General features: G+C 38.0%; 1 protein-coding gene across 1 annotated transcript in view; it reads right to left on the bottom strand.

The window, feature by feature from the left end:
* Positions 1–27,230, bottom strand: part of alkal1 (ALK and LTK ligand 1) — a 57,244-nt gene that overhangs the window by 10,293 nt on the left and 19,721 nt on the right. The window contains exons 3-5 of the mRNA XM_036579584.1: positions 16,906–16,959; positions 13,519–13,599; positions 1,071–1,144 (exon numbers count right to left, since the gene is read on the bottom strand). Coding sequence (XP_036435477.1) covers positions 1,080–1,144; positions 13,519–13,599; positions 16,906–16,959 — 200 coding nt within the window. The 3' untranslated portion in view covers positions 1,071–1,079. The remainder of the gene's footprint in view (positions 1–1,070; positions 1,145–13,518; positions 13,600–16,905; positions 16,960–27,230) is intronic.

Below are 27,230 nucleotides of genomic sequence, written 5' to 3'. Positions count from 1 at the left end.
ACAGCAATAGCCTAGCAACACCTCAGCAAACACCTGGGATATCAGCAATGATCTAACAACATCTTTGCAACCGCCTGGGATACCATAGCAATGGCCTAGCAACACCTTAGCAACCACCTGAGATAGCATAGCAATGGCCTAGCAACATCTTTGCAACCACCTGAGATAGCATAGCAATGATCTAGCAACACCTTAGCAACCGCCTGGGATACCATAGCAATGGCCTAGCAACACCTTAGCAAACACCTGGGACACCATAGCAATGATCTAACAACATCTTTGCAACCACCTGGGACACCATAGCAATGGCCTAGCAATGCCTTAGCAACCACCAGGGATAGCATAGCAACATCTTAGCAACCACCTGGGATAGCATAGCAACACCTTAACAACCATCTGTGATACCACCACTGTGGCCTAGCAACACCTTAGCAAATAACCTGGAATTCAAAGCAACGGCTTTGTCAAGTCAGCTTAAAGTTTGTTCAGGAACTTCCCTTCCAGTTAAATTTACTACTGGATGTGCATTCATGGAATGCTGCGGTGGTCAGCTGAATGACCAAACAGATGGACACACAGACGGACGGACAAAAAGACGAACAAATGAATGAACGATATGCAGACAGACTGATAGGTCAGCTATGCTTCCCAGGTTAGCTTTCGCTTGGTTGTTAGCTTCCAGTCAGCGTCTCTGAACTTGAACACAGTTACGGGGAACAGTTGTATGGGTGGGACGACGCACCTCAGCCTTGTGATTTGTGAAGGGGACTACTTACCTAAATGCTACCCCAGGTTAGGACCACCCAGTTTAGAGCGCAAGAGAATTATTTGGTGAAATACCTCGGCCATTTATTGGACATCGGAAATTTGTTTACAGGACATCCTTTGTACATGTACTGTATACTATGTGCCCAAAACAGCAAAACTAACCCATTTAGGAAGAGAAGACGTTCTCTGGGGCTTTAAAGAGTGACTTTTGACCAAGACCCTTCAATTCACTTCACTTCAGTGATCCTGAAAGTTCAGCCGAAACTTTTATCTTCAGAGAATTCATGAAACATTTTACTTACATGCGGTTTCTACGGCTGAGCACACAGAGGACTCATTGCTAGCCTCGTCAGCAATCTTGCACATCTTTTGTAGTCTGAGAAGAGAAAAAAGCGCAAAATTATGAATAATTTTCTCAGATTTCTTTCATTTCTACTACATTACAGTCACACTGAATCCCATAGTACAACAATGCAACATAATAAATAAATTTAATATATAAATATAATAAATTAATTTAATAAAACAATTAAACTATCCATTTCATTACCATTGGTTTAACTTAAAAACTGTACACTTAAGATGGTTCTTCAAGGGTTCTTAAGTAAAGATAATGGTTCTATACGTAACCATGAACACTCAAAGAACCATTTTATGCTTAAAGGGTTCTCTGCATGGTAAAATGGTTCTTCAGATTGATGGAGAATGTGTTGAATGTGGTTCTATGCAGAACCTTTTTGAAAAGGGTTCTACATAGCACCAAAAAGGCTCTTTATTATTACAAACTTGACATCTTAACAATAGCAGAACCCTTTTTGGTACGATACAGAACCATTTTCAAAAAGGTTCTACATTCAATGTAGAAAACAGTCTTCGTCAGTCTGAAGAACCATTTCACCATGCAAAGAACCATAAAATTGTTCTATATAGAACCACTGAAGAACCATCTTGTAATGGCACTTGTTTTATCCTAATCTAACTTTTAATTTTTTATTTGATTTTTTAAACTATCCTAATTTAATTTCTAATCTGATTTTTAATTTAATGGTTTTCTCTTTTAAATCTCTGGTTTTAATGTTTTTAACGTCTCGTTTACTTTTTTTAAACAACTCTGTTTTCTGACTCTGTATTTTTTTCAATTGCAAAGCACTTTGAATGACAGCAGTGTATGAAAGGTGCTATGTAAATAAACTTACCTTCCCTATTTAAACGCTTTAATGTTCTGCTCAACCATTTAATAGAGCACATTTTGAGTCACTATATATGCCACAAAGTGCCATCTTGACAGTTTGGTAGACGTGAATATTTTAAAAATTGTGGGGTTAAAAAAAAAATGTTTTTAATCATTGCCCCAAACAATAAAAAATAAAAAATAAATAATATAAAATATAAAGTTCCATTGCTTTTTTCTTGGTGAGGACATTAAAGGGTTAAGGGTGCACTTCCTGTAAAAACAATCATTTTTTTCCCAAGTTCAGTTCAGAGCTGTGTAAAAATATCTAAAGCTAATTATCTGAATAGTTACTGGTGTTTTTGAATAACAGAGAAAAACATGTAATTGTTTCAAAATGCACTGTTCCCTCTCCAGTCCTCACAGCCCAGGTATGGACACTGTCAGGGACTCGCTGGTCCATCTTTGCCCTTGGTGGTTTCTGCCCCAATCTGGTCTGTTTTCTGTGCCGAGTGTTTTTTGTTTTGTTTTTGTTTTGGATTTTGTCTCCTCCCTTGTCCTGCCCCCCGTCATCGTTACCCACCAGCGTGTAGTTTTACCCACCTGTGTTTAGTTTATTGCCCAGCCTTCTTTTACTGTTCTAAGGTGTCTCTGGTCATTAGTGTGTGTTTATATACCCCCTTGTGTCCATTAATCTCTGGCCAGCTTTCATGTTTGTTACCCTGCTTTTGTAGTTTGCAAATGATTCCCTTGTTTTCACAGCTTCGTATGTTTTGTGTTCAGTATTTAGCCTTGTGTTTTCTATGCGTTTCTCCCGGACGTCTCCTCGTCTGCCTCGCCAGGCTTGTTGTTACAGAAACTAAGCTGCAAGAACAGCCCGCTTTGAATTCATTGTGTTTGTGATGTCATGAAAAAAGCTAATTTACATACATCCACCTATTCAGCCTAAAGCAGTTTAGCCCCGCCCACTCATGCTGATGTTATAGAGTGATTCAACCTTATTGTAAAAATGATTTGATGTTTTAACTTAGTTAGTGACCTGGTTGCCTTAAAATTCACTGAACTTCTAATATGAAGTTAAAACAACGATAATCTGTTTTTGTTACAGTCTGTTCACTTCTTGTTTTAAGGTAAATGAACTTTTTGAAAGTTCTAAGGCAACCGGATCACTAACCATAAAGCCAGGCGTACACTGTATGATTTTAGCCCGATTTTAGCCCGATTTGGTCAGAGCCGACTGAATTTCATGATCAGGCCGAATTTCAGTTTCATCGGCCGTGGTTCGCTGTGCAGTGTGAGAGGAGAAAAGATGCCTGATTAACTGGCCAAAAAAGCTCCACTTGAGCAGTCGGACAATCAGATGGGTTTCTGACATGTCAGAAGTTTGGTCACTTGTCTCATAGTCTGAGCAGCCTCACGAACCGATTTCTCAAAGTCGCACCCAAAACCACACACAATCACACCCAGCACTCCTACACGGCACCAGCGTCCGTATATGCCGACTTTGCTCCGTTTGAGTTGAATTGCGAGGTGTAAATAAATACAGTGTTTTTGTCTTTGTAGAGCTGTCTGTCTGTAGACCACCTGGTCTTCAGCTTCAGTGCACAGAGTGGCACAAGTTAGCATGGCTGTTTTAGCTGTTAGTCAAAGGCTGAATCTGGCTTTTACACCAAAATAGTGCCCTCTTTGTCCAGTATAGACAACTGCGCACACATGGCTGAATCTCAGAAGGCTATTTATTAGACATGTGATGCACTTTATTGGTGCAGGAGCAGCTATTTTAATATGTGGTGCACTATGTAGGGAGCAGGGAGCCATTTAAAATTCAGCCAGTGTTTCTGCTCGGGACTCGGAGGCGGAGCCTGCTGTTTTGAACGGAAAGGCTTTATCGGAAATTGTCTGTAGACAGAGGTGACTGTAGTGGCTGTGTTTCATGTGCAGTGTGAGCATCCATGTCGCGTCATGTCAGTCGGGCCGAGTGTTTCTGTACAGTGTGAGTGTATAAATCACAGGCTTTGTCTGAACACGAGGGGCGATTCAAACGTACAGTGTGAGTCACCAAAGAACAAGATTGGGCTGCCTTAAAATTTTGATTTGATTGAATTGTAACAGTAAGTTAACGCAAAAAGAGTCTGTGCCTTAACTTGTGTTGACTTAGAATTTCTTACAAGACTTACAAGTTTAATAGCCTCAAAATTTTAAAGCAAAAATCTGGTAAAGAAATTTTGAGTGCATTTTCCAACCTCTCTTTATCTTAGAATTGTTTTTGTTACTGTGTCTTTAAGACTGATACATACAAATATTCTGTTCTGATTGATTTAAAAATCTCTTAATCTACACATTCATAACTTTACTGATGAAAACACTCTGTTGCGTTTTACTGTAGTCATGTTTACATGTACTTATTCTAACATCATACAGTGTTTTCATTGGCTGAAACACACTTACTTCCCCAGATAAACAGTTTTAAACAATTTTCATGAGCCAAAGACTTTTACACAGTCTCTGGTTCAAATGAAGCAAAACAAAATATTCTTCATTGCTTTAATTCAGATCTCAAACCACTTCAACTCAACCTCCATCCTTCTGTTTTTTTTTTCTACCGTCTCTCCTCTACGCTGAAAATTCCTGGATTTGAGTGGCCACTCATGCCACTATGAGTGCAGGTGAGATGGACACTGCAAATGGACTTGTTTCTCTCAACCAGTAATACACTTGATTGACTCAAATGGACTAAAGTGGGGCTCATATGCTGAATGGATCCACTTATAAAGGTACATATGAGGCCGAAGCTTCGTGCAGTCATCCTGTTCCAAACCCTGTTCCTCGTTCTCGCGCTCTCTCTGTCTTATCGCTTTTCTCTCTTTCTTTATCACAATGTCAAAACTGTACAGAGCACATAATATCAGCATACATGGAAATGCTTTCACATTTCATTCACACAGTTAGGCTGTTTTTCCACAGCACATTCAAAAAACAACTGACCCAAACAGGACCCAACGCAACTTACAGCTCTAGGCCAAGTTTTTGGTCATTTTGTGTCACTTTAAAGCGACTAATCTGGATAATTAGCAATGTTGCTTGCTGATTATAGTTAGTTTTACTTATTAGCTGACTTGAAACAATATACTACACCGTTGTTCGCTCACACGCTCGCAGAAATATCAGCTTTAGGAATCAAACATAGCTTATATTTTTCTGACGAGGGTGAAAGTATGAGTAAAATGCTTGTTCTGTGGAGGCTCACAAAATAAGGTTGCCAGATTTCAGCTGTGGCAAAATCAGACACCCGCATATTAAAGCAGGCGGGAGTAGGACAACACACACTCAATTAACAATCCCACAAATTAACGGTTAGCCTAAATAAAATGATAATCACATGACAAGTAGCATATATGAATAATGCATAACACAAAAATAAGGAAATTAAAAACTCATTGCAAATAGTTGTGAGACAACTAATTATGTGAACAACCCATGTACTGTATCCTTTTAGAGATTTCGGACAGTCAGATGGCCACAGCTGTGGAAATACAATACAGCCAGCTAAAGGAAAGTTTTACCCATGGCAGTCATTTTCAATCGTCACGAAAGCTGAATTTACTCTGAATGTGGCAAATTCACCGTTCTACACTATCAAACACATTATTTTCAAAGGGAAGCGCAGATTTTTGCAGCATGGTGCTCGGTGGAAAATAGACGGAGGAAAACGGCTCTGCAACTCGCCGCCTTTAGGGTAATGTAAAGTAATGTAAAGTTCAAATGTTTCAATGTTTGCACAGCTCACTTCAGCCAAGTCTCAGTTTGTCCAATAGGAGAGCAAGTTGTCTGTGTCACTACTTGAAAGGTTAGTTTAATTGGAGAGCGTCGCCCAATCATGTACAACCGGTGAGCGAGGCACATTCTGCATTCAGTGTGAAAGCAGCTTAATGCTAATAGAAACCAGCTGTACGGTACAGCGGGCAGGAGCAGGACAAAACCTTTGGGCTGCAGGCAGGAGCCAAACAGTGCAGATTTTCTGTGGAAGCAGATAAAATCTTGAGGCAGTGGGCAGAAATGGGACTAAAAAACTGGCCCTGTGCAGACCTCTACCTGGAAGTAAAGGCGTAGCTATGGTCAGGTCTGGGTGGGCCTGGTGGTACCCAGACTGATCACCAGCCTACCCAATCAAATGGGGACAGAATATCTATTAAGCTGCATCTTTTAAGATAATGAAATTTGATTTTCCGTGATTGCTGTCACTGTATTATGGTCAAGCAAAACATTATGCTGTCCGCCAAGCTCCGCCTTCTTTTCTCAGCCATCCAATCACAGCTTAGCAACCGCTGCTATCTGCCATCAGCTCAAGCTTCCAGTTCATTATCTGTATGGCAGTATTTGAATTAGAGGCTCCAGCTGTGGTCCAAAGATGTACCAGGAGGTGTTTAAAAGGGAGACCCCATAGAGGATGTATGACATTTTTTACACATTTTAAGAGAAGGTCTGGCTGCAGACATGCACTCTCAGCCTGACATGCACCGCCAGCCTATTGATGATGTCAGTGCCGCTCTGCCATGACAGTGTTTTTGGCAGTTTTATAAGGAAAAACATTGAATCACGAACTGCTGGGCAACAAGAGTTACACTGAACATATATTAAGGTTGTTGTATTGATAATAAGGTAATTAAATATGGACATTTTCAAAATAATATCTACCACAACTATAAAACATAATGTTGACTTTATTTGCAGAAAAAACAAACAGGCTTCGGCTGACACTCATGAAAACCATACTGAAGATGATTAGAGCCGTTAGGAATAAAACCTGATGGTTTAGCTTCCTAATGGGAATGGGCTTGATGGTTGCCATTAGAGACCATTAGGAAATGAACAACTGTATATGTAATCAGTCCCAGAACACCTGATTAAAATGATTTGAATCCTTTACACTGCGATATCAGTCCATCAGGAAAACATAGAATACCATTAGCGACTACTGAAAACCACCAGGAACCAACAGACATTTTTAATGGGTTCTACGACTTTTTTCAACAGGGAGGCACATTAATTGTAACTCTCTGGCTGAGTTATGGATGAAAAATGGATTAAGTGATGATGTCACTAAGCAGAAGCAGCCAAATGCTACTGTGCCGTTGGGCGGCTTCTGCTGTTGTGGCAGAGAGTGCATGTGCTCGTGACGTCATTGGGGCTGAGAGTGCATCTGTCTGAGAGAGCAGGTCTGCAGACAAATATACATTCTGATAATCAGTGGTCAGCGAATTCCTTACAATGCACTTTTGCTATGAAAGCCAAAACAGGCTGTGTCAAAATGTCAAAGCAAATGTCTACTTCCATGTATTGAGAAATCACGGGTAAGTCATAAATGTTCCATAAACATTTTCATGTCTGTGGCGGCAGTATGCTTTAGCCTAGGATAGTTAGGTTTAGGCAGAGGTGGGAACAAGTCAGTAAGTACCAAGTAACAAGTAAGTCTCAATTTGTGATACTCAAGTCCTGAGTCAAGTCACAAGTCAAGATAGTCGAGTCTTGATTCAAGTCCCGAGTCAGTACAGGTGAGTCTTATGTCGAGTCCCAAGTCAATTGTTCTAATCTTCAAGTCCTAAACAAGTCAGTCTGTATTCTTCAGCTAATTCAAGGCCATAATACTGAATAATGGTAACAGTACTGTAGCCTTTAATGACAGCACATTAGCAGTGTACGGCTATTGTTTATATTGTTTATATGTACGGCTATGTATATTATTTTTCATCACTTTTTTCACCCTTACAACTAAAATACAAAATTCTACACAGATAACCATGACAGGCATACTGTATACACAAAGAGTAGTGCACTACATATGAAAAGAATTTTAAAAGTACTATTGGTAACACTTTCTATGAATGTCACCTTTGTAAGCATCTATAAACACATTCATAACGTGTTATAATGCATTAATAAGGCATTATAAACATGGCTATAAATATTTATAAAACTGCATTACATGTTATAGCCATGCTTATTATGCATTATGAATTGTTAACACAATACATTATAAGTAGTGTTCATAACAAATTATAAGAGCTCATAAGTTGTATTTGTCCGCTCTAAGTAAAGTGAAGCGTACTGTACTAAAGCCTCCTCCAGTGTTCAGAGTGAGGCTTCAAGTTGAAGTATTTACTGAAGGATTTACTGAAACACTAAAACATACACAGTAAAGCACATTACAGGCTTCAAATGTCAGAGTTTAAACTAGAGCTGCCATCAGTGTTTTACCCAGTGTGGGAAAGGTAATGTTCACCACCGTTAGCTTGGTATTTGTCTTTACTTTACACTCTCCAAGCTGGGACTGACTTCTTCGGCACTGACATTATAACGTTATCAACACTACTTATAATGCATTATATTAACAATTCATTATGTATAATAAACATGGCTATAAAGTGTAATTCATTTTCATAAATGTTTATAATCATGTTTATAATGCCGTATGAAGGCATTATAACATGTTATAAATGTGTTTATAGATGCTTACAAACGTGACATTCATAGAAAGTGTTACCGTACTATTCAACTTAATAAAATAAAATTTTCGATTTTATATACAATTTTTGATGGTTTTTGGGAACATTGGGCGCATAGGATAAAAAAAAAAATAGCTCAGCACTTAAAACAACTGCTAGTTTGAATTGAATTTAGCTGACAACAGAAATCAAAACAGCCGAGCTGAGCAAAGTTTACAGAAAAGACAGCAAAATGACAGTGAATGTATGAAGCTGAACTTTTTTCGCCAGCAGCATCTTCACATTTTCTGTTCCGCCTTAAATGGTGCAGCAGTTACATTCCAGCGCTGCACCATTTAAGGTGGAACAACAAATTCCAATATAAAGCTGGCAGATAACAAGTCACCTTCGGCCTCATGGTGAATGTTGCGCTTGTTTTACCTGCAGAAGCCGTTAAAATCAGTCAAATAGAGAGAGCTTCTTCTTTTGTTATGTTACCGTGAGGAAACCGGTCATTTCACCTGGAAAGTTTAGCACAAGCACAGTGACAGGCATCTGAGGACGCTGCTGTATAGTCAATTTATGGCAGGAAACAAATCCATACACATGAAAAGTAAGCAGCTGCGTAAAGTCCCATCTGCAGTCAGAGGCCTCTCCACATCTCCCACTTTGGATCTTGAGTCTTTCCATAAGGCTGAAGTCTAAGGTCCTGTCCCATTTCTTATTTTTACCACTAGCCCTTGTTTTTGAGTGTCTCCTTGCCCCTTTGGAACTGATTTACAAGGGGTAGTGGTTGAAATCTTCCCTCTGAAATGAGACCCTCAAATAAAAAGAGCATCACTTCATTAACAGCTACCAGCGCTGCTCTGTAGGCGACCCTGCCAGTCTGCAGTGACAGCAGAGGAGGGTAAAGTTCAGCTCCTCACTGCTGGGCTTTAGTTACATTTAGGGAATCATATGATCTTCAAAGAGGGGGGCAATTATTTATTATCACCCACCCCTAATTCTTCAGTGATATGAAGCTGAAGTCAGATATTCACCAGCTTCTTGTTCAAATTTTCCCGTTCCACCTTAAATGGAGCAGCAAGTACATGCTGCTGCTTCAGGCATCAGAACTGCTGGACCATTTAAGGTGGAACGGGAAATTTAGCTAGCTAGCTGCCGAGACATTAGCATACTATTCGCGATTTTTTATGGTTGTTATGAAGAAAACGACCATAATACACTGAAACGACATTAAACTAAGATAATACAGTGATTATCGTAATTTTAACAGGGAAAATTCTCACAATTGTGAGTTTTTTTTTTGGTCTCTTGTTCTCCATCTTGCCAGTTTTTCTTTTTTTCTCAACACTCTGTTTGGAGTGTCTGAAAAACCTCTGTTTGGAGGGTCATGTAGCTCTAACACTTCCCTCTACCCCTCTATCTCAACAAAAATCGGGGCACCCTTCCACTAGGTGTGAACGTGCAACATGGAGGGCTAAGGGCTCAGTGGTATGGGGCGAGGGATGAAATAGGATTGGGCCTTAGTCAAAGTTTGAGTCATTGGAGTGGAAGTCAAAGTCAAGTCACAAATCTTTCTCAATTTTCTCGAGTCAGACTCAAGTCCAAGTGTTCCAGTACTTTCCACAGTGGAAAAACTCCCTTTGATGGCACTTTTTAAAGGAGATCTTGGAAATGAAACACTGTTAAAAATGAGAGGTCAGCTCAACTTAAAATTATATATTACCTGATTACATGGCTTTTCTTGAGTTGACTCAACTTGAGGACACCAGATTTCACACAACTCAAACTTCTTAGTTGAGTCAAAAATTCTCCCAGCTACTGTTTCTAGGTCCGCATCTCAGTTACATAAACAAAACTGAAAGAGTATGTTTTTACTCAGTTTCCCCACTAGCTGGTGCTACTTCTATCACACAGCCCCGTCTGGCATATTTTCCTCTTTGGCTTCTGGATATGGACAACTGTGGCACTGCTGGGATTCAAACTCACAGCCTCCTGATGTCGGTATGAGTTATTAGACAGGTGCACCACATGAGATGAGGACATGCTTAAACTTAAAACAACTAATATTTTCTCCAGTGTATTAAACATCTGTAGACACATAATCTGAGCTGCTTAGTGTGTTCCTGAGGGGCGCAGTGGACCAAGAGGTCACCCCAACATGAGGTTGTGCGTTTGAGCCCCAGTGATGCCATAGCCATCCGTAAGTGTGTAAGCATAAGTGTGTCACACAATGTCTAGCATGATTGTGTGATGGAGAGAGTCCTGGCTGCTGGGGAAGTTGAGTATAAACAAACACATTTTGTTTTACCTTACTGAGACGCAGAACTTAAAAATTTAAGAGAACTTTGACTCAACTAGGAAGTTTGAGTTGGATGAACTTGTGTCCTCAAGTTGAGTCAACTCAAGAAAAGCCATGAAATCAGTTACTATATCAGTTTGAGTTGAGCTGACCTCTCATTTTTACTAGTGAATGCAAGAAAGAGCTCTGCATGCATTGAAACATTATGGTTCGATTCAAAGCTATAATGCATGTTTTCTAACGTCTTCCTCGCTCTTTCACAATGCTTCACCCCAGTAACCCCTCAGTATCTGGAGGACCAATTCCATCAGCTTTCTTCTCGTTTCAGAAAGTGGCCCATCCATCATCACGTCCATTTGTCCATCCAGTAACAGAAGCTAATGTGATTTCTGGGGATGCTCCAAGGTTTCCAGCTGTTTTAGTAATGATTCAGCCTTTAAAGAGTTTCACAACGGGCCTTGACGTTGGAGAATCACCCAGGAGGGCTGTGTGGACGGCGTCCGAGCAGAAGAGAACAGGTCAAACCCCTGTGACTGTAAGTGTTTCAGAGATCTAACAGAAACAGGCCATGTGTTCGGGAAAACAAAGGCAGCACATCTGATCCCAAACCGACAAACTGGATCCTCACTCGAGGCAGCTGCGACTGTAATGATTCTTATCATGAGAACAAAAAAGATCTGCTCAGACAGAATGTTTTGTTTTGTGTATAAGGAGAAATTTAGGGGGGATTCCACCAATTTCTTCCAGAATGTCTGCATAATTTAGTGTTTGAGATGTAAACGGAGTGATTCAGAGTGGTTTGGTGTGAAACGGTTCAGATGTCTTTACAGTGGTGGTGATAGGAACCAGGGGTCGCCATGACTACAACACAAATACAGACATTTTATTTACTATCCAAAACCTAAAAACTTCACAAACCTGCCATAAAACAATAATTCAGACATAAGACAGTGTATTCATAACAACTTTCTGTGAGGGAGCTTTTAGAGGTGGACGTCTGGTTCCTATCGCCACCACTGTGAACAATGCTGACTCGGGAAGTTTCACTAGAACAGAGCGTTTCACGCCAAACCACTCTGAACATTTAACATTTAATTATGCAGAAATTAGGCCTCAATAGGTTTTATTAACATAAAGCAGCTCTATGCTAATCCTATCTGTATATTTATCTTCAACATTCATGTTCATCACCGTTTCTTACTATAAAGAGCAAGGTCTATCTAAACAATGATTGGATGGTTTTCTTTTCTGAACTTCTGTCAGGAGCACATATTGAAACTTTAAGCTGGGCCTTGGATTTATTCCCATGGTAGGGGTTTTGTTGGATGTTACACTCTCTTTGAGAAGAAAATGCAAAGATCTAAGAAGCTCAAACATTTTGAAGCATAAGAAGTTCCCCATATTTTTGACAGGCAGTGTAGGGTGGAAAAATACTCCAAATCTGGACCAGATTGGCCACAGAACTGCACCGTTTAGTGTATTCCCCACTCAAACACACCTGACTCAGCTCATCAGCTCATTATCCAGCTCCTTGAGCTGAATCAGGTGCAGTTCCCTCACTGAGGAACCGTCGTGCTGCGGCCTCAGTTGTGTTGCTGTGTTTGGTTGGAACAGCTGCGACCACCGTCCCTGCGGAAGACCTTTCCCACTTTCCCCTGTTCTTCATTTTCTTTTAATGAAACCATTATTTTCTGCCACACAGACTTTACAAATAAAACAACTGAATATCTTTCTTTGTTTTGGCTGCAGGACAGGTGGTGTGGAGAGGAAACCTCCCTGTCCTCCCTCAGGGTGGAGGAGGACCCTGGGAGTTGCAGCAAAACACTGTATCTCGATCATTTACACTGAAATATGATTACAGATAACGTCTGGCATTTCTGCAAGCCTCCACAAACAAAGCACAAGGTTAGAGTGTTTTGAAATGAGGGATCTAATCAAACCTCCCTCTGCATTCCCCTGCACTGAGCTGCACTCTATACACAGGCCACCATACGACGGAACATCATCGCCAAAAAATGAGGACTGAGGAGAGAAGTTACTGAACAACAATGACTTCCTTAAAAAGAGGGGACGTTTAATACCCTTCAACTCTAAAGACGTGTTGCTGGGTCCAAACTTACATTGCTCACTCATAACCACATAACCAACTATTAGTTTCATAGTAAATACTGAATAATTCATAGTAGTTACTGGATGATTCATAGTAGATACTGACTAATTTATAGTGGTTCCTGAATAATTCTTAGTTACTGCATAATTCCTAGTAGATACTAAATAATTCATAGTAGTTCACGAATAATTCGGAATAGTTACTGAATAATTCATCCTGGTTACTGAATAATTCTTAGTAGTTAATGAATAATTCACAGTAGATATTGAATAATTCTTGGTGTTTTTGAATAATTCTTAGGAGATAGTGAGTAATTTATAGTGGTTAATGAATAATTCTAAGTAGGTACTGAATAATTCATAGGGGTTAGTTAATTCATAGTAGTTCTTGAATAATTTATAGTAGTTACTGAATAATTCTTAGTAGATACTGAATACTTTACAGTGGTTAATGAGTAATTCTTATTGGTTTTGTGAATAATTCCTTGGAGATACTGACTAATTTATAGTGTTTCATGAATAATTCTTAGTAGTCACCTAAAATACAGTGTTTACTGAATAATTCATAGTGGTTACTAAATAATTACTAGTAGATACTGAATAATTTCTATTAAGATTGCCATTCAAATGCTTAATATCAGAGACTGAAAACAAACGCCAGAGAAAGTGAAATGCATACATACATGCTGGCCTTGCGCAATCCCTTGTGTTGTGGTAAATTCTATGAAAATGCGTCCTGCATTCGGATGAGAACTTGACTGGTCCTGCTTGAGAGAAAGAAAGTTTCTAATCAGGATTAAGATTTTGTGAATTGGTGAACATTAACAGTTAAGAGCATTAAGAGACTGAAAGCACGCCATGTGTAAGATGAGGACACTCTCCTATAATTTCTCTATGCTTCACCGCAGCATTTTACAATTCAGTGACAAGATATCAAGTTTTTTTCCCATCAGTGGAGAGACTTGATGATGTCAGAGTCTCCTGCTTCTAAAACCGAGTCACCCCCCTTTAGCTGTGCAGAGACCCAAAAGGAAGAATTAGTGCGTGTTAGCGCTTGACATGACGTTGCAAGAGGGCAGAGACTTAATGATTCCAGTAAAGCACGTCTAGCTCTTTGTATGAGCTTCTAGATAATGGATTTTACACCAATTACTGCAGCCGGTGGTGTTAGGCCGGAGTCCTGAGACCGGTAATCAGCTTTAACATGCTTTTCCTATTGACCTGCTGCTGGATGGTGAAATGCACCTAGCATGGCTTTCACTTGTCAACTGTATACATGTGGTTTGTACTGCAGGACACCAGCTGCACAGCTTTGTGTGAATGGAACGATTTCACTTTTGTCATCTGAAAGTCGACCCATTTTTCCACAAATCTGGGCTATAAACTATAAACAGACGGCGCCTCTTCAGTGATCTGCTCTGTACAAATTATTTTAATAAAATAATACAAAGAGCGTCTAAGATTTTTGGCTTTCAGCAGTAAATTGTAAGCATATAGCAACATGTGTGATCATAAAACACGTTTTGTTAATTTGAGACCTTTTACAAAAAAAATAATAAAATAAAATAAAAATGTACATTTATTTCATGCAGTTACGGAATAATTCGCCTTACGATTCGGTCATGTAAATTCAGATGGACAAACTGAAATATACCCTGGTCAATAAGAGGTTAAATGGTGTGTCATATGTAATAACACACCAATCAAAGAGACTCTGTGCAGGATTTTGTTGAGATTGCCATGATTTGGGGGAACCAGAGAGATATATGTTTATGGCGTTTGACACCTAGACACCAAAAAAATTAAATATTCTGAAGCATTTCTAACATACATTCAGTGATGTTTGTTAAATTAGTAATTAACATATGAAAATCTAGAGAAATCTAACACATTTTTACATATGTTGTGACTAGGGCTGGGTATCAAAAGTCAACTTCATATCTGTACAGTACAGACAGATGTACTGTAATAAAAAAAAATCCATTGTCATTTCAATATTTAAGTAGTCAAACTTACCAGCCTCCATGAGCCAATGACCATGCATGTTCCAAAAACTAGACTGCTTATTGGCTGATGATTTGAGTGCTTTGGGTACATTAAGTACTTTGAGTACTTTGGGTACTTTAAGTACTTTGGAAATTTCGAGTACTTAATACTTTGAGTACTTTGGAAATTTTGAGTTCTTTGAGTACTTTGGATACTCTGAGTACTTTAGAAATTTTGAGTCATTTAGGTACTTTGAGTACCTTGGAAAATTTGAGTCCTTAATATCTTGAGTACTTTAGAAAACTTTGAGTACTTTGAGTACCTTGGAGGTTTTCTCTGAGCACTTTGGGTGCTTTGTGTATGTCCACATTTAAAGTGCTTGAGATGCATTTAGTATTTTTAGTACATTAAAAATAAACGTATGCATTGAATTTATATAATTCAAATATTTTACTTGACTGTGCATGAAATGTTCCATCAACAAATGTCCCTACAAAGTAAGTAAACTGAAAGACAACAACTGTGTTGATTTTATTCATGTAGAACCAACTGACACATTAAAATCATGTAAATTCAAAGCTCTATTTTTGTCAGTGTACTTTGAGTATATGTGATGAAAGTGCTGGAAAGACTTTATGAACAGCTTTACAAACACAAGAAAATGTTTACAGACTCATCAGTCGATGCAGTGCAAAGCTGTGTTCTCTAAAACTTCTTATTTCAGTCGATTTTTTTCTGATTGTATTCACAGCCTTATGATAATAACTAAGTCTATATATGAAAATTCAGTACTTTTATGGCATCAACTGAATTACTTCAATAATACCAAATTTCAGTACCTAAGTATTTGATATTGGGTCACTTTACAGAAACGTCCACATTTTATCTGTCCATAGGAGTCACTGGTGTTACCGATCCTCACTGGTGTTACACATAATAAAGGAACACCAGAGACATTTTTAATGAACAATGCATTTTACAAAATGGCGGCTACAGAGCATCAAACCACATGTCCTCAATCATGGAATATCCACTAAAATATGGAATTTAATCCATTTGTGTTCTATTTTTTCACAAATACCTCAGAATAAAGTCGGTCACACCAGTGACTTCAGCTAAAAGCTTTGTATGAAATCATGAGCTGAATGAGAAAATCTCTGATAACTGAAAGACACAGCGGACTCACCATGTGCTTTTCTTCATAGATCCTCAGAAAATAGGTAAAAGGAAGTCAAGTGATGTCATCAGTGTGACTTTTATTTCAAAATAAGAGGTTTTTTGTTACATAGTAACACCAGTGACACGACTCCTGGGGACAACAACTTTCATTATATATTTTATAATATTTATTTGGCTTTTGTTTTCTTTATGTCATTTAATTGATATACTTCATAGTCATGCATAGATTACAGATTAAATTGCAGAAAAATGTGTTTTTTTCTTCAAAACATGGCCTCAGCCTTCACACATGACTGTGGGGACGAGCTCTTCTGTGGTGCTTGGAATTCTAGATAATTGATTTAAAAACCAATATTGCTAAATTGATGCTCTAGAAGGCGTAATTGTTAAAATAACTGTTTTATTTGTTTTTATTGTTTTATTTAAAAAATATAAATAAATTGTAACCCTAACATGTTTTTTAAGTGTAATATATCTGCAAATGCTAGGGACACAAAAATTTTCTGTTCCTGTAGAATGGCCCTATTACCAGCATCCACTAGCCAATAAGCAAGCTTGTTTCAAAAGCTAGGCTGCTGATTGGCTGTCTAAATTACATTCTGAATGCATCTTAATATTGTAAGCACTTCTTAATTAGACAGATACATTACAGATTAGTCTGCAGTCCATTACTGTCAGTCAACACAACCACTTCCAGCACCTCCTACTAATTTCTGCTGTAAGCCACACCCACTTTCAGCCTGTCATTCAAAAGAAAGTATCAAAAGCAGTATCATTCAGGAATCGGAACTGAAGTCAATGGTACTGATATCATAAAAACTGGAATGGTACCGAGCCCCAGTAACAACGACCAATAAAACAGGAGTCAATGAGAAGTATAAATGACTGCATTTGAAGTCTCTTACCTGTAAAATGCTTTATGAACTTGTCTTTTACGCTTACGTCTCTCGGGACGATCTCTGAAATAAAACACAATAGAAAAATGGTTGAAAAAACACTGCATGCATGCTGTGCGTGATGCTCGCTGGACTGACGAAGGGAGCAGATGTGCTACAGTTCTGTAAGCCATTTCAAACAATCTGGTTCAGCTTAAGGTGTCAGACTGTAAACAAAGTCAGTACAAAGAGGTATTTGGGTGAATAAATTAATAATTAAAAAGTGCTCATGGTATTTAAGCCTATTAGCATGGACTCTACCGCACAGCACTTAATACACAAATCTAAAATCTAACTACAGTCTTATCCAAAAGTTTTGGCACCCTCAGTTTTACATGTTTACATGTTCTGTTGATTTACTAAGAGAAAATAAGTTCCTCTACAGAGAACACACTTAATTATGGCGTTTATTTTAGTGCACAACTTCTATGTATTTGTTTAATTTAAAGAATCTATATTCGACATTTTTCTTGCATTTTATTGTCTCCCGTGAGGAGATGTCCACTAATGACATTGGTCTGGTGCTATGCACAAAAGCATTAGGCTTCATTCTCCAACATCTTCCTAAGTATGTTCTTAAGGTAAGTGACCCTTATTAGTCCCACAACAGGGAAATTTCAGCTCCACATTTTAAGCCATCTGTGCAGTGAAACACCACATACACACTAGTGAATGCACACACACTAGGGGGCACTGAGCACACTTGCCCAGGGCGGTGGGGAGTAGTTAGGGGTTAGGTGCTCAAGGGCACTTTAGTCACGTACTGTCAGCTCAGGGGATCCAACCGGCGACCTTCCGGTCACAAGGCTGGTTCCCTAAGCTCCAGCCCACGACTGCCCCCTAAAATGTGTTCTTAAGGAAGATCCTAAGAAAAAGTCTATGTCAGATTCATGAAGTGTTCATAAAGCGCAGGACTGTTCTCACCTTTGTGCTCCTGCATTGGTGAATGACAGAGTCTTTGTGAAAACTGCGTAAGTGGGTTTTAAGAAGAAATTTCGGTAACACTTTCTATGAATGTCACGTTTGTAAGCATCTATAAACACATTCATAGCATGTTATAATGCATTCATAAGACATTATAAACATAGCTATAAATATTTATAAAAATGCATTATATGTTATAGTCATGTTTATTATGCATTATGAATTGTTAACATAATACATTATAAGTACTGATCATAACAAATTATAAGAGCTCATAAGTGGTATTTGTCCGCTCTAAGTAAAGTGAAGTGTACTGTACTAAAGCCTCCTCCAGTGTTCAGAGTGAGGCTTCAAGTTGAAGTATTTACTGAAGGATTTACTGAAACACTAAAACATACATAATAAAGCACATTACAGGCTTCAAATGTCAGAGTTTAAACTAGAGCTGCCATCAGTGTTTTACCCAATGTGGGAAAGGTAATGTTCACCACCGTTAGCTTGGTATTTGTCTTTACTTTACACTCTCCAAGCTGGGACTGACTTCTTCGGCACTGACATTATAACATGTTATTAACACTATTTATAATGCATTATATTAACAATTCATTATGTATAATAAACATGGCTATAAAGTGTAATTCAGTGTAATTCTTTTTTATAAATATTTATAACCATGTTTATAATGCCTTATGAATACATTATAACATGTTATAAATGTGTTTATAGATGCTTACAAAGGTGACATTCAAAGAAAGTGTTACCGAAATTTCTTCTTAAGAATGGCTGGTGAATGAGGCCCACAGTTCTTTTTTACTCTATCATTTTGCAACATTGTGCTAACCCTGTTTTGGTTACTGCGTCTTTAAGACTGAAATATGTAAATGAGCTCTGTTCTGATTGGCTGTGCATTATTCAAAAAGCAGTGCGTGCTGAAACACTCCTTCAGTGTGAATGGGAGGGGCTAAAATGCCGTAGGTGGAATAGGTAAATATATGTTAGCTTTTGTGACATCACAAAAACAGTAAATTCTTATGTAGTTTCCATATATTAACTGTATAGACTAGAGAGAAAGGTATGTTTTGAAACTTTAACATAGTTTATTTACTACATTAAACTGTTCTATTTAAAAAAAGAAAATAATTCATTAATTTTTCCCTGAATCATGAATCATTCAATTCATTTTTAGGAGATGTTTCTGAGGAGATTAGATATAAAATAATCCATACTGAAGTGAAAAGTCAAAGCAAAAAAGTTAAAAATCAGGAAATTCCAAACTATTCAAAAATTTTTAAAAGCTACAGAGAAAATGTGTCTCCTAACAACCACCTGGAAGACCTGGTAGACCCCAAAACTGCCCCCATCAGATAAACAGCACTTAAAGCTTCCATCTTTGAGAGAGAGGAGAAAATCAAGCTGCTTCAGATCTGAAAACATCCACAGGTGTTTCTGTCCATCCTTCCACTGTGAGAAGACGACTCAGCGCTGTGGGTCTGAAAGGATGTGTAGCTGTCAAGAAGAACCTCACTGAGAAAAGGAGACGGACACATCAAACAAAGAAGCTGAACGATGGACTGACCACCCCAGAGTCCAGACCTCAACACCACTGAATGTGTTTGATTACTTCAGAAAATGATCAACCAGCTTCTAAGACTGAACTTTGGAGGTGTGTCTGCAGATTCTTTGAGGAGCTGAAAGTGAGGCTCCTGAAAAGAATGGAAGCTGGAATAAAGGTGAAGAGTGACTCACTGAAAACTGAAATACCTGGCGTTGCATTTAGTCATTGAGGTTTATGTTAAATAGGTTTTCTGCTTTTTTCCTGATGCTGAAAAATAATAAGTTGTGCTTAATGACTGTTTTAACTGGAAAGGGTGGTCTCTGACTTTTGCACAGTACTGTATGACACTAAATCAACACCAAGATATAAAAGTCACCACATCACAAAAATGGCAGAAAAATGGCTGTTTATGTGAAACACATTTCTCTAATGTCCACTTCTTTGACCTACATGCCTAAAAAGAGGGTTCTTTAGAAAAGAAAATGGTTCTATATAGAACCATGAACACTCAAAGAACCATTTGCATGATTAAAGGATTTGTTGCATCATGAAAGGGTTCTTTAGATTGATGGAGAATGTGCTGTAGATGGTTCTATATAGAACACTCAAATCATGAAGGGGTTCTTCGGGTTGATGGAAAATATGCATGAATGTGCTATAGACACCAAAAAGGATTCTTCTATTGCTACAAGCTTGACATCATAACAATAGAAGAACCCTTTTTGGTGCTATATAGAACTCTTTTCAAAAAGGTTCTATATAGAACCATCTACAGCACATTCTCCATCAGTCTGAAGAACCATTTCATGATGCAACAAACCCTTTAATCATGCAAATGGTTCTTTGAGTGTTTATGGTTCTATATAGAACCATTTTCTTTACTAAAGAACCCTTGAAGAACCCTCTTTTTAAAGGTTTAAATGGATTACACAGTGGATGTAAGACACTAAATGTCCACATATTTATGTTCTACAGTCGGCACCTCTATCACACTCATTCTCTCCACATTACGCCTCGTCAGATCATGATCAAACTGATCAGAGGTAATGACACATTCCTTTCGCCGTGACACATTTCAGACGTGTGCGCTGTTACAGCGCGATGACTAAACATTTTGACGCAGCCTGTCAGGGTGAGAACAGGTATGTGTTTGGTGGTTAAGCCAGCCCCTTTTATATCTGCACAACGGCTTGGGGTCCTCGCTAATGATGACCAATCTCCGGCCTGGCTGACCCAAGCACACCCTCCCCACTCCCCGAGAATATCCCCAGCGCAGCGCTCCAGCCTAAGGAGATTACTGCTCACAGTGTTGTAATGCCTATCAATGTCAGATGCACAAATCCATGCTGCTAATTTTAGCCTCCTCCAGACAGAGGGACAGCTCATACTCTGTTATGAATGAGTTTGAGACGATTAGCTGATTCACAGCAGGCTTCACTAATGCGAAGTGTCCATATTAGGGCCTGACCGATATATTTGTTTGATGTAAATATCAGACGACCAATGATTTTACCAGGATGGGTGAAAATATCACTCATAATTACTGACTTTTTTGGTCATGGATGCATGCAAAACGCATAATCTCACAACGAAAGGGTGAAATCTTGCGTGTGAATGGTTGGATGGTTGGGTGTGTGGTACAGCAACATCACAATACTGACAATATACAATATGAATCACGATCTCTGTTTTTTCTGAGGTTTGATCAAAAACTATGATTGATCATTTTAAGTCAGTGTTTCATACCCTGCACTGATCATGTCTACAGAATGCTCAGAGAAGCATATTTTGACATGATGTGACATAATTTATCACAATAACAATTAATATTGTCATATTACCAGCCATTATTTATACACTGTCTCGAATAAACTGCTCAATATGAGACACAAGAGCAATCAATGTTTTTTTAATAACATAAGACCAATGTGTATATATATATAGTAGATATATAGTAGTACACACACACACACATAATATATATATATATATACATATATACATATACATATATATATATATATATATATATATATATATATATATATATATACACATATACACATATACATATATATACACATATATATATATATATATATATATATATATATATATATATATATATATATATATATATTGATGAAATTGTTGTAGAAAAAAAAAACTACTTTACTTTTAATGGAAGTCAATGGAACCGGAAATTCTTCATTTGGGCCGTTTGTTTTGGTCCATTCTTCATGAAATTTACAAACAATGTAAAGGAAAACAGGCACTTTCAAATTATGTTAAAAACTGAGAAATGACAAAAATTGAGATTTTCTATATATAATTTCCACATATTTCCACATATTTTTGGTATATTTATATTCATTTCCGTATATTCTTTTCTGTGTATTTACATACTATAACAGAGCTACGCATCTATGATTTTCACTCACCTTTACCCCTGTGTAAACGTGATGTGACTCTAAAAAGGCATTTGATTTGATTAGATTTATTAATGTATAAAATTATCCTAATCTTGTACATCTGCACAACTTTCAAATAATCTGTCTGACTCTATAAGCCTGTAAATAAAAAATGACCAAATGTTAGCTGCGTCTAGAATGACGGACAGAGCTGTAGAACATCTTAAAATGACTGGGAAATCTGTAGAACGTCAAGAATGAAGTTCTAAACAAATTAACATCAAGAACGCCTCATATTTGAAAAGTGGTGATCGAATCTTGAGCCAGTAACATATTAAGAAATGACTGTAAATAGATTGTTACAGTATAATGTACAGTATGTTCTTAGAAAAACTAATCAGTAACTAATTTCAGGCTAATTTACTCAGTAAACAGGTGAGTGAGTGTGTGCTGGGTCCCTCAGCGGTGCCGCTCTGTGAGCTACATTATGAAGGAGGCTATTCGATGGTAAGATGAGTTTAACCCCTTAAAATCCCAGCTTATTACATACTAAGGCTTATTATTCAGTAACTACAGGGACTTCAGTGTAGACTGGTTGAGCTATTCTTAGGTTATAGACGTGTGTAATAAAGCTCTGGGCCTGCTGGTGGGCCCATGGCCTGCTAAGGGATTAACCATTAAAAACATAATTAGCTACACTGTAAAATATGGTTCATCAGTTCAACCTAAAAAATGGCTTAATGTAGTAAAAAACAATTGAACTAGTTTTGTTCAACTTAAAATACTACACTGATCATTCAAAGTCCAGGAATCGCTCATTCAAAGTATTCATTTAGGTCGAATAAACCTAGTTAATTTACTCGTTACCACATGAAGTAATTTTTTAGGTTGAACTGACGAGCCGTTTTTTACAGTGTATAAAGAATGCAACCTAAATTAATAACTTCTATGGTCTGTCTATATAAAATGTTTGTCTTAAAGTTAATGTTGTGCACTGAAAAAAAGTGATGCATTTAAATTACATACATCCATCATCTAAACCGCTTATCCTTCTGGGTCACGGTGGGGTGCTGGAGCCTATCCCAGCTGTCATTGGGCGGAAGGCAGGATACACCCTGGACAGGTCACCAGTCCATCGCAGGGTGCATTTAAATTACTTTAAATACATAATTTCTTTATGAATGACTAAAATATGCTACATAAACACACTTTTGTCTTTCAGTTTAATTTCAGCAATAACTGTATTGATGTCATATTCATGTGGAAACGATGGACAGATTTAGTTATGTATAGAGAAAAACCTAAGCTATTTTATCATTTTTGTGCCACCCCGTTCTAAAAGTTCTACACCCCTGCTCACACATTTTATTTATTAAAAATGGTTCTCTAAAGAACTGGCCAATTGAAAGCTTCTTTAGGGAACCAACTGTGGTTCTTCTCTGGCTCTATGAAAAAAACTCTTTTTGGCACAATTATTTATTATGATAAATAAAGTTGCCAAAAATGTGTGTATTTAATAACTAAAAACACAGAAAACACATTTTGATGTCTTGTTTAAAGAATTAAATCTACATTGTCAAAGTTATTATTGAAAGTAAAATACCATTATTACCATAAAAATGACCTTTGAATGGTAGTCTAAGCATCCAAATCTAACCTTTAGCTTGAGAATAACATGTTTTAAGAGAAAACATAGACATCTTAATGATAATTTAGGTGAAAAACATGACAAATTAGAGGTAATAATAGAAACTCAACCTGCTAAGAATTATGGGTAGCTCCGTCCCCAGTGCTACAATATTTATATTATTTAAGATTGAGTTTCTGCTGTTTGTTTGAGTTTAAGGACTGTGACAATTGAGAATTGACAGTCATATCAGTTTGGTCTTCACTGTTCAACTAAAACTGCTGACTGTTATTAGCACTTCTCAGAGTTTTTAGCCTCTTAAAATTGCTTTGGTCTGCCTTTAGTTTGTTTGCCAGAGCAACTCAATACAGTCGTATGTAAGCTTGTGTGCCCCTGGTCAAATGACGTCTTGTTGATTTTCTAAGTGTTAATAAGTGAACACGTCCTCTACAGAGACACACTTCTGCACGTTTTAAAACACAACTGCTGTTTATTTGATACGGAGCCCCTAAGGGGCCGTGGTTAAAAAAAAAAAAAAGTTGATGAAATTGCGTTCCCTCACAAATGTTTTGCATTATGATGCAAACGGTTTGCATTCGCTTGCAAAAGCTGTGCTTTGCTTAAGCTCAGAGATGAAGCAGCTCAAAGAATTTTACGTTGATCTTGGATTGAAATATAAAGACGTGTCGCTTCTCAAAATCAGACATGGTTCTGCTGTTAGTGACTCAAACTGAAACTGAGACTGAGCGTCCTCGTACAGTAAAAGCTACATTTACAGACACTGCAGAGAACAACAGCTGAATAAACTCAGCTCAGACTGGCGAAACTGGGAAAACAGCTTTTAACGTTAGCTATGCTATAAACAAAGCTCTAATGTAGGCAATGTTGTTGGGCGCCTCTGGTCCTACGTTTGCTTGCTGTCTGACAAGCATATATTTTGCGAGGGAATACAAAACATTTGCGAGGGAATGCAATGCCATGAACCTTTTTTTTTTGACCACGGCCCCTTAGGGGCTCCGTAATTTGCTGAATTTAACATATTAGGGAAAAAAATAAAACATTAAATATGCTAAAGTTATGGCACATTGTATATGTTTCATTTCTTCTCCACATAAATAGAAATTGTGCATTAAAAAGAGCAAAAAATGCCAAATTTAACTTCTCTGTACAAGGCGAGTAACTTATTTACTCTTAGAAAATCAACAAAACAACGATTTGATCAGACATATTGACACTTTTGCATATGACTGTGCGTCCCTGGAGGAAAGGAGGGACAGCAGACAGTCAGTATAGACTCAGCGGTATTACAGACGGGTCTGTACGCATGTTCCTGCACCTGCAGTCTTATGTAAGACGACTGCAGGTGTGACGAGACGCTCATGCGCGGACTGCTCAGATTATCTAAATGTCCACAATATCCTCATCAATTCTGAGCTGTCTCGTCTCACATGTTTCCATTGTGTTTCTAATTAATTTAGCTCTAAAAAAATTCTTTAAAGACCTTCCAACTCAACAAGAGCAGATGTTTGCAGGAGTAATTTACTTCCTGTTCAACATATTTCTGTGTAATCATATACAGAAAAAAATGTTTTTTTTTCTTTTAATTTATTTTTACAGCTGAAAACTGAACAGGGCCAAGTCTGTTTGGCCGACAGAGAACCTCAAAAATTACATACAAATACCATGAGAGCATTTGTTTTCTCTTTTCAATCAAACCACACTGAGGCCCATGAGAAGACACCCCATGCTTTAAGACACTCTGATATCTGAGCTGAAGTACGCAAAGGGAATGTAAACGCAAATAAGCTTCAGTGTAACAGTCTAACGGTTCCTTGAAGACCGTGATAACATCAGAGGCCACAGCCTTGCAATCAAGCTAGAAAATACTGTAGTGTTTTTGTTTGTAGAACTAAAGCCATAACCAAGTTATAGCCAACTTGCAAGTGCAGTTGCTTACAAGCCACATCACTGGTCAGTCAGAGTCAGACTGGCTAGTTTTAGATGGTAAAACTTTCCTGCAACTGAAACCTACATGAAAAACTGTGCTGGAGTTGTAAGACGTAAAAAGGTCTGCAACACACAAAACGCAGCCTTTAAATGATGCTTCCATTTATTGAAGATGAAGATTTTTTCAAAATCTATATCGCCCGTGTGAAAAAGTAATTGCCCCCTAAACCTAATAACTGGTCGTGCCACTCTTGGCAGTAACAACAGCAATCAAACGTTTGTGACGACTTGCAATGAGTCTTTTACATCATTGTGAACTGCCCATTTAAGGTCTTGCCACAGCATCTCAGTGGGATTCAAGTCAGGACTTTGACTCGGTCACTTCAAAACATTAATTTTGTTTTTTTTTTTTAAGCCGTTCAGAGGTTGACTTGCTTGTGTGCTTTGGATCATTGCCCTGCTGCATAATCCAACTGTGCTTGAGCTTTAGGTCACAAATGAAGGGTGGACATTCTCCTTCAGGATTTTCTGGCAGTTAATAGAATTCATGACTTCTTCAATTATGACAAGTCGTCCAGGTCACCATCACACTACCACCAGCATGTTTCACTGTTGGTATGATCTTATGGTGGAATTTGGTGTTAGCTTTTAGCCAGACATAACGGGACCCATGTCTTCCAAAAAGGTCCACCTTTGACTTTTTGTCCACAGAATATTATCCCAAACGTGTTGGGGGTCATCTAGATGTTCTCTGGCAAATGCGAGATGAGCCTTTGTGTGCTTTTTGGTCAGCAGTGATTTGCACCTTGCAGCTCTCCCATTGCTATTTTTGCCCAGTGTCTTTCTTATTGTGGAATCGAGTACATTGACCTTAACTGAGGCAAGTGAGGCCTGCAGTTCTTTAGAAGTTCGTCTGGGTTCTTTTGTGACCTCCTGGATGAGTCGTTCATGCATTCTTGGTGAACTTTTGGTAGGATGACTATTGCTGGGAAGGTTCACCACTGTTTCAGGTTTTCTCTGTTTGTAGATAATGGTTCTCACTGTGATTTGCTGGAGTCCCAGAGCCTCAGCAATGGCTTTGGAACCTTTGTACACCTTTCCAGACTTTCCAGCAGATTTCAATGACATTGTTCTGCATCTGTATTTCTTCAGAGCGTGGCCCCATGTGCTGCTTTTTGAGATCTTCGTGGCTGCTTCACATTGCCAGACAGGTTCTATTTAAGTGATGTTCAGATTCAACAGGTCTGGCAGTAATCATGTTTGGGTGTGGCTAGTAAAACTGATCCCAGTAGTCAACTGAATTTGGTTAACTGGTTGATTTATACGCTAAAGGGGAAATTACTTTTTCACATTGGCCAGGTAGGGCTGAACTGTGTCTTAGGTTGTCTAATATTAAAAGTAGTTTGATGATCTGAAACATTAAAGTGTGATACACATGCAAAAATAGAAGAAATTGGGAAGGGGCAAATACTTTTTCACAGCACTGTAGATATATAAAAACACAAAATCAATGACAGCTAGTAGATGCCTTTATAGTGAAAACAATATGTGGAGTGGTATATGAAGAATTGATAAAAACAAATATTAAAGCATAATTAGCCTTAATAAAAACGCAAAATTTATAATAATAATAATAATAAACTCACAAAATTTTTGAATTAGCTGAAGCTAGAGAGAGCTAGTTAACAACACATTGTGGTAATACAGTCTAGACATTATTAAAGCACATACTAGCTTCTCAGTGTCATGTAAGGATAGCATGCCTTATTTTCGCTGTTTCTCAAATGAAAATTGCAGTTTTAGAAATGTTGTTTACATGAGAATCAAATGA

Source organism: Colossoma macropomum, unplaced genomic scaffold (assembly GCF_904425465.1).
Source record: "Colossoma macropomum unplaced genomic scaffold, Colossoma_macropomum, whole genome shotgun sequence".
Classification (NCBI taxonomy): domain Eukaryota; kingdom Metazoa; phylum Chordata; class Actinopteri; order Characiformes; family Serrasalmidae; genus Colossoma; species Colossoma macropomum.
This window is presented reverse-complemented; position numbering and strand designations above follow the sequence as displayed.